This window comes from Salvelinus sp. IW2-2015, unplaced genomic scaffold, assembly GCF_002910315.2.
Source record: "Salvelinus sp. IW2-2015 unplaced genomic scaffold, ASM291031v2 Un_scaffold3549, whole genome shotgun sequence".
Classification (NCBI taxonomy): Eukaryota; Metazoa; Chordata; class Actinopteri; order Salmoniformes; family Salmonidae; genus Salvelinus; species Salvelinus sp. IW2-2015.
In genome coordinates, this window is record NW_019944828.1 from 30642 (window position 1) to 39949 (window position 9308).

The window sequence follows — 9308 nt, forward strand, 5'->3', positions numbered from 1 at the left end:
CTATTGTAGCTATATGACTTTCTGCACGTCGTCTCCAACTCTATTCCTGCTTCTGCTAAATCCGCACGCCAGGTACATGAGAGAACTCATTGGCAGGTGTACTCTTCCAATCAGCGCAATCTATAATAGCATTGCTGCGCTTGCGCACATCTCAGTCCTCCGGGTTCCAGAACGTTGATTTGTCCTCGTTTCCTCCCGGTGCGCGTGCATGGATCTCACCTCCCTAACGCAAGGTGCTTGAGGTTCCCGCTCAGAACCTCGGTCCGGGGGGCTCTACCGTAACCGTTGATGCTCACTATGACTTTTTGAGGGAACCGTTTTGACTGGAACAAACAGGAATTTACAAGATTCTGTTTTATTCTGGATTTCCCTACCTGAAGTGAGGAAGATGTTTTCGTCGGTGAATAAACGTTGTTTTATGATAGAATCATTAGTGGCCAAAGAAAACCCTCAAACCACGGAAGATCCCATRCGACCGATGGCCCTGACTTATTCTAACTCCACTGACGCTTTCATGAACGGGTACCAGAGTCCCACCGGCAGATCTCTGTATCAGAACCCGGAGCTGGTGTTCCCTGAGTCGGTCAACCACCCCGGGCTGACCATGAACCCCCACCAGCTAGGAGGGTGCCACCTKCAACACACTGCACACTTCTTTGGGACGCAACACCGAGACCCACTCAACTTCTACCCATGGGATTTACGAAACAGGTTCTTTGGATACAGATTTCAAGGTAAAGGATTGGAAAGAGAGAGAGAGTGTGTGTGTGTGTGTGTGTTAAAATTACATTGAATCATTTCTCAGTCTTAATACTTAGGCCTATCAATAATTATAGCTAATGTCAAGCAAATCAATTTCCAGGTTAATAGATAAATGAATGCCTCTGGCTGGTTTGCTTGTACTTTTGACAATAAGGACTAAACTGTGACCTACACTGCAGAGATGTCAATTTAACAGACGAATGATTGACAACAATTAGGCTGCAATAATGGCGGGGTTAAATCATTCATTTTCATGTATGTTAATCATCAGTTAATGTTTGTCTTTATTACAAAATGATTGTGGTGTTATGGGACTACGATGCATAGGCTTTATAACTCAACTTTTTCAGCCACAGGTGAACATAAACAATACCTAGAGTGGATATGAGATAGAGTACMTWTGYWAAACATTTCCACTAGAGTGGATATGAGATAGAGTACMTATGYAAAACATTTCCACTAGAGTGGATATGAGATAGAGTACGTATGAAAAACATTTCCACTAGAGTGGTTATGAGATAGAGTACGTATGAAAAACATTTCCACTAGAGTGGATATGAGATAGAGTACTTATGGAAAACATTTCCACTAGAGTGGATATGAGATAGAGTACTTATGAAAAACATTTCCACGTTCCATTTTCCCCCTTGGCTACACTTTGGTAAAGGGAAAGCGTCAATCAGATAGTGGGGATGTTTATGTTGCTAGTTGAACTCCTTGCCTTCAGCCATTTCAGCCTATATTGTCATACTAGCAACAAATTAACAAACAAACTGTTACAACAGGAAAAATAAGAGGTATGGAACGATAAGGTTGTGGTATTATTATTAATATGTATACTGTCAAAGTTATATTCAATGTAGATATTGGGAACTATATGGTCCTTAAGCGGTTCATACAGGGCATTCGGAAAGTATTCAGACCCCTTTACTTTTTCAACATTTTGTTCAATTACAGCCTTATTCTAAAATTTATTAAATATTTTTTTCCCTGGGCAATCTACACACAATAGCCCATAATGACAAAGCAAAAACACTTTTGTGAAATGTTTTGTCATTATGGGATATTGTGTGTAGATTAATAAGGAAAAAACCCCGATTGAATCCGTTTTAGAATAAGGCTGTAATGTAATACAATGTGGAAAAAGTCAAGGGGTCTGAATACTTTCCGAATGCCCTGTATGGTCCTAAAGTGGCCTACATGGTACCAACGCGCCTTTAGCTCCGCTTCAGGCTTTATAATGTAATCCAACTTTAAAAACGAAACAAGCAATATTTGTTCATTCTGCAGAACACATCAAATTGCTGATGAGTAATAATAGGGAACTCGACATGACAAAGTGAAGGTAAATTGTGTTATTGACCGTTTTCATCTCCTGTTACCTCGTTTCGGCACACGTTTGGCGTGCACTTGTGGTGCATCAAATATCAGTTATAAGCAGAGCAAATATTCCATTAAGGTGACAGGTAATTACATTCAACATTAAGAGCATTAAAAAGCAATGCTAAACATCAACATCACTCCATTTGGAAAATGTGATGGCATGTCAGAAACTTCAGTTTGCATTATAATGTTGATATTAGTGTATTTGTATAACATTATACATGTATTATAGGCTAATCCAATTAAATGTGATTAGGCTATGATAGAATATGTAGGAGTCTGTCGTTTTTATTCAAAGTTTAGGCTACTAGGGTCCAGATTAATGGAGCGCAAACCTAAACCGGTCTATTTCCCCACGGCTGGAAAGGTTTCCCGGCACACACCGGGCCACAAGGCAATCTGTAAAGGAAATATTGTCTTTGTTACGCGGTCAACCCCACTGCGAATTTATCCAAACCAAACCACTATCTTATCTAAGTGAGTGCGAAAATCGTAATTATTTTTTTCCCAAACGTTCAAACCAGAATTTTGTTTCAGAATCTAGCCAGATTTCTTTAGGTTGTAAAAAAAAAAAACTTTTTAGACTCGACTAATTTAATATGTTTATAATAATTTAACGTATTGGCCTAATTTTAATTTATGATGAAAGATTAATGTCATTATTCTCAATATAAAGTAGACTAATAATATTGTTAATTTATGAAAAATATTTGTCACACAGTCCTATTTGGAACGATATCAAATTGACAGTTTAAATTGATCCCTACGTCGATATGGACTCTGCACATGCAAACGAGTTCTATAAAGTCTTCATAGACTCCTTCAAACTACATAAAGAGTTTAGAAACTAACCTCAAACCAAAAGGGCAAATAATAATTTGAATTAGTCTAAGATCAAATCAAATGAAATGTATTTATATAGCCCATCTTACATCAGCTGATATCTCAAAGRGCTGTACAGAAACCCAGCCTAAAACCCCAAACAGCAAGCAATGCAGGTGTAGAAGCACGGGATCCCTCTCTGCCTTGTGCCGTGTTCGTTTCCGCCTCATTGCAGAGCAAAACGCTCCTGGTGTTGCTATGTGTTCTAATTGCGTCAATCAATTCAATTCAATTCAAGGGGCTTTATTGGCATGGGAAACATGTTAACATTACCAAAGCAAGTGAGGTAATATACAAAAGTGAAATAAACAATAAAAATGAACAGTAAACATTACACTCACAGAAGTTCCAAAGGAATAAAGGCATTACAAATGTCATATTATGTGTATATACAGTGTTGTAACGATGTACAGGTAATTACTTTCAACAGTAAGAGCATTAAAAAGAATGCTCAACATCACTCAATCTAAACCGCAGTGTGATTCTCCCTCTCTCTCCGTCTCGGTCATCACTAGTTACCACAGCCACATAAACGATATAGCCAATTTTTGACTTTGTGGATGTGGAAACCCCCTCTCTCTCTGCCCCCAGGAAACGATGTTTCTCAAGAAAGCCTGCTCCTCCACCGCCCATTCGCCCGAAAACCCAAGCGCATCCGCACCGCCTTCTCCCCGTCGCAGCTCTTGCGGCTTGAGCGGGCGTTCGAGAATAATCATTACGTAGTAGGAGCTGAGAGGAAACAGCTGTCCAACAGTCTGAGTCTGTCTGAAACACAGGTGAGATACGCTACTAAAATACCCTACATGAAATATGTATATGACACACAGTTCAGGAATAGGCCTATATAAATTCATTTAAATAAATTCCAGCACAAACTCATTCGGAGTTGATAAATTCATGTCAGGAGGCACGCTTCTTAATTGAAATAAAATATCTTGAATAACTTTTAATTAAACTTGTTATAAATAAAGAATATGATTGTATGTTTTTTCAAAATACGAGTGATGGGACCCTTTAGCGTTGTGTTGCATGGCGTTGTGTTGCATGGCGTTGTGTGCAATGGCGTTGTTTGCCATGGCTGTTTCTTGTTGCATGGCGTTTGTTGCATGGCGTTCTGTTGCATGGCGTTCTTTTTGCATGGCGTTCCATGTGTGCATGGGCTTCTGTTGCATGCGTCTGTTTGCATGCGTGTGTTGCATGGCTTCTGTTGCATGCTTTCTGTTGCATGGCGTTCTGTTGCATGGCGTTCTGTTGCATGGCGTTCTGTTGCATGGCGTTGTGTTGCATGGTGTTCTGTTGCATGGCGTTCTGTTGCATGGCGTTGTGTTGCATGGCGTTCTGTTGCATGGCTTCGTGAAATGAAGATTTTAAACAGGCTTCATTCACATTATTTTAAATACTATTAACATTATTATTTTTAATATTCAATTATAATTCGTATATGGGTTTAATATTATTATTATTAGGCTATTGAAAACATTAGGCGTATTCATTATTAGGTCGACTGAAAAACATTCGCTTTTTCTTGCAAGCCTACATAGGACAAATATTGACACATATTTTTATGTTGAAATTAGCCAACTGTTAGCGATAGGGCCTATGATACAAAATTGGACTATTACAATTTATTGTCAAGCTCAGTGAATCATTTTACTAAATCATAATCAGGTAAAAGGGACAGGTAAAAGGGACAGGTAAAGGGACAGGTAAAAGGGCTTGTACGCCTGTGATTTCCACTTCTAAAGCGTTTTCATTGGAACAATAGTTTTTATTCTAAACTCAGCAAAAAAAGAAATGTCCCTTTTTCGGGATGGTGTCTTTCAAAGATAATTCGTAAAAATCTAAATAACTTCACAGATCTTCATTGTAAAGGGTTTAAACACTCTTTCCCATGCTTGTTCAATGAACCATAAACAATTAATGAACATGCACCTGTGGAACTGTCGTTAAGACACTAACAGCTTACAGACGGTAGGCAATTAAGGTCACAGTTATGAAAACACCAAAAGAAAGATGCCCAGGGTCCCTGCTCTTCTGCGTGAACATGCCTTAGGCATGCTGCAAGGAGGCATGAGGACTGCAGATGTGGCCAGGGCAATAAATTGCAATGTCCGTACTGTGAGTCGCCTAAGACAGCGCTACAGGGAGACAGGACGGACATCTGATCGTCCTCGCAGTGGCAGACCACGTGTAACAACACCTGCACAGGATCGGTACATTCGAACATCACACCTGCGGGACAGGTACAGGATGGCAAGAACAACTGCCCGAGTTACACAAGGAACACACAATCTCTCCATCAGTGCTCAGACTGTCCGCAATTGGCTGAGAGAGGCTGGACTGAGGGCTTGTAGGCCTGTTGTAAGGCAGGTCCTCACCAGACATCACCGCAACAACATTGCCAATGGGCATAAACCCACCGTCGCTGGACCAGATAGGACTGGCAAAAAGTGCTCTTCACTGACGAGTGGCGGTTTTGTCTCTCCAGGGGTGATGGTCGGATTTGCGTTTAGGAATGAGCGTTACACCGAGGCCTGTACTCTGGAGCGGGATCGATTTGGAGGTGGAGTGTCCTTCATGGTCTGGGGCGGTGTGTCACAGCATCATCGGACTGAGCTTGTTGTCATTGCAGGCAATCTCAACGCTGTGCGTTACAGSGAAGACATCCTCCTCCCTCATGTGGTACCCTTCCTGCAGGCTCATCCAGACATGACCCTCCAGCATGACAATGCCACCAGCCATACTGCTTGTTCTGTGCGTGATTTCCTGCAAGACAGGAATGTCAGTGTTCTGCCATGGCCAGCGAAGAGCCCAGATCTCAATCCCATTGAGCACGTCTGGGACCTGTTGGATTGGAGGGTGAGGGCTAAGGCCATTCCCCCCAGAATTGTCCGGGAACTTGCAGGTGCCTTGGTGAAAGTGTGGGGTAACATCTCACAAGAACTGGCAAATCTGGTGCAGTCCATGAGGAGGAGATGCACTACAGTACTTAATGCAGCTGGTGGCCACACCAGATACTGACTGTTACTTTTGATTTTGACCCCCCTTTGTTCAGGTACACATTATTCCATTTCTGTTAGTCACATGTCTGTTGAACTTGTTCAGTTTATGTCTCAGTTGTTGAATCTTCTTATGTTCATACAAATCTTTACACATGTTAAGTTTGCTGAAAATATACGCAGTTGACAGTAAGAGGACGTTTCTTCTTTTGCTGAGTTTAGTTTCTTAATCTAGTTTGTTAATCTAGGCTGTTAATCTAGGCTGTTAATCTAGCCTGCTAATCTAGCCGTCTGAACAAAAAATATATATCTAATTTCTATCTAATTTAGTTACAGCATAAAGCATCAATCTACAGTGAAATAGTGACACATACAGTCTACAGTGAAATAGTGACACATACAGTCTACAGTGAAATAGTGACACGTACAGTCTACAGTGAAATAGTGACACGTACAGCCTACAGTGAAATAGTGACACGTACAGCCTACAGTGAAATAGTGACACGTACACTGCATTCGGGAAGTATTCAGACCCCTTGACTTTTTCCTCATTTTCTTACGTTACAACCTTACTCTAAAATTGATTAAGTCGTTTTTCCCTTATCAATCTACACACAATTCCGGATTTTTTGCACATTCATTAAACATAAAAAACGGAAATATCAAATTTACATAAGTATTCAGACCCTTTACTCTGGTCTGATGAAACCAAGATTGAACTCTTTGGACTGAATGCCAAGCGTCACCTCTGGAGGAAACCTGGCACCATCCCTACGGTGAAGCATGGTGGTGGCAGCATCATGCTGTGGGGATGTTTTTCAGCGGCAGGGACAGGGAGACTAGTCAGGATCGAGGGAAAGATGAATGGAGCAGGGTACAGAGAGATCCTTGATGAAAACCTGCTCCAGAGCGCACAGTACCTCAGACTGGGGTGAAGGTTCACCTTCCAACAGGACAACGACCCTAAGCATACAGCCAAGACAAAGCAGGAGTGGCTTCGAGACAAGTCTCTGAATGTCCTTGAGTGGCCCAGCCAGAGCCCGGACTTGAACCTGATCGGACATCCCTGGAGAGACCTGAAAATATCTGTGCAGCGATGCTCCCCATCCAACCTGACAGAGCTTGAGAGGATCTGCAGAGAAGAATGGGAGAAACTCCCCAAATACAGGTGTGCCAAGCTTGTAGTGTCATACCCAAGAAGACCTGAGGCTGTAATCGCTGCCAAAGATGCTTCAACAAAGTAATGAATAAAGGGTCTGAATACTTATGTAAATGTGATATCTGTTTTAAAAATGTTAATACATTTACAAACATTTTTCTAAAATCTGTTTTTCTGTATTGTGTTGAGATTGATGAATTAATAAAAAAAACATACATTTTAGAATAAGGCTGTAATGTAACTAAATGTGGAAAAAGTCAAGGGGTCTGAATACTTTCCAAATGTACTGTATAAACAGTAGATTCTCCTAATAATAAATCCTATCCTGAAAAACGAGCGACAGATCCCTAGCGACAGCATCCTAGCGACAGCTCTCTAGTGAACAGTGGAAGAGTATCACAATGTCAAGTTAATCATTTGGTTTCACCAAAGGAATTATTATTAGGAGAATCTAACAGGCCACTATAGCAATAAAGGACGAATAGGGCTGTCATCTAAGAAATATTGTTGTTGAAATAGTATATGGTTGTTGAATGCAAAAAACGTAATAATTTCCTATTCATTAATGGTTAAGTATGGCTTAACTGCAAGCAACCTAACTTTGTGAGGATATCACGGTGAAAGGAATCTGCACTCACATCAATAGGATCCTAATTACAACATGAGTGTTGCTTGTAAACTTGTTAGGGTTGGGTGTTGCTTGTAAACTTGTTAGGGTTGGGTGTTGCTTGTAAACTTGTCAGGATTGAGTGTTGCTTGTAAACTTGTCAGGGTTGAGTGTTGCTTGTAAACTTGTCAGGGTTGAGTGTTGCTTGTAAACTTGTTAGGGTTGAGTGTTGCTTGTAAACTTGTCAAGGTTGAGTGTTGCTTGTAAACTTGTCAGGGTTGGGTGTTGCTTGTAAACTTGTCAGGGTTGAGTGTTGCTTGTATGACGACTAATACTTCAGAATGAAGTGAGAGCATGAGCTTCTGGGCCTGAGTAACAGGCAGTTTACTTTGGGCACCTCATTCATCAAAACTTCCGAATACTGCCCCCTAGCCCGAGGAAACTGTCCAATAAAATACAACCTTCTCCGTCTTCGTCCCCAGGTGAAGGTATGGTTCCAGAACATAGATGTCTCTAATGTCTCTGTCTTCCTCCCAGGTGAAGGTATGGTTCCAGAACATAGATGTCCCTGTCTTCCTCCCAGGTGAAGGTATGGTTCCAGAACATAGATGTCTCTAATGTCTCTGTCTTCCTCCCCAGGTGAAGGTATGGTTCCAGAACATAGATGTCCCTGTCTTCCTCCCCAGGTGAAGGTATGGTTCCAGAACATAGATGTCTCTAATGTCTCTGTCTTCCTCCCAGGTGAAGGTATGGTTCCAGAACATAGATGTCTCTAATGTCCCTGTTTTCCTCCCCAGGTGAAGGTATGGTTCCAGAACAGGAGGACAAAGTACAAGAGACAGAAGATGGAGGGGCCTGACTGTCACCAGAAGAAGAAAGGAAACCACCACATCAACAGATGGAGGCTTGTCACTAAGCAGGGCATCTCCGAGGACATCGACGTCGGACTGGACTAAGACCCCAACCCTGGCCCTATGGCCTACCCCCTGGACGCCCCTTTACCCCCCCCCTCCTTAAACCCTGGCATGTGTCCCCTTTTGGAACACAAGAGGACCAACGTAAACGCTAGTTATTATGTAAAGTTATGAAGTATAATGACATGTTACAAGAAAAACAGAATTTTATGTTACTTGACTTGCATCCATCCTACATAATGATCTCATGTCTGATCTATGTAGGTGGTGTTCCATCCTACATAATGATCTCATGTCTGATCTATGTAGGTGGTGTTCCATCCTACAGCTTCTCTGATCTCATGTCTGATCTAGATGGTGTTCCTTCCAGACTACATTGTTCCTTCCAGACTACATTGCCGACACATTCCAGACATCTAGTCAGACAGGACAGCACCATGATCATCTAGTCAGACAGGACAGCACCATGATCATCTAGTCAGACAGGGACATCACCATGATCATCTAGTCAGACAGGACAGCACCATGATCATCTAGTCAGAGAGGACAGCACCATGATCATCTAGTCAGACAGACAGCACCATGATCAATCTCTCTCTTGG

The 9308-nt window shown here is 41.7% G+C and overlaps 1 protein-coding gene across 5 annotated transcripts in view; it reads left to right on the forward strand.

Annotated features, from left to right (window-relative positions):
- Positions 1-209: 209 nt before the first annotated feature.
- LOC112076066 (homeobox protein EMX1-like) overlaps positions 210-9308 on the forward strand; it is a 16956-nt gene continuing 7857 nt past the window's right edge. Inside the window, exons 1-4 of one of the 5 annotated variants that reach the window (XM_070441167.1) lie at positions 210-734; positions 3619-3803; positions 8432-8484; positions 8590-8677. In XM_070441167.1, the coding sequence (XP_070297268.1) occupies positions 389-734; positions 3619-3803; positions 8432-8482 (582 nt within the window). In that variant the 5' untranslated portion in view covers positions 210-388 and the 3' untranslated portion in view covers positions 8483-8484; positions 8590-8677. The other 4 variants (XR_011477582.1, XM_024142948.2, XM_070441166.1 and 1 more) reach the window with 4 other exon arrangements.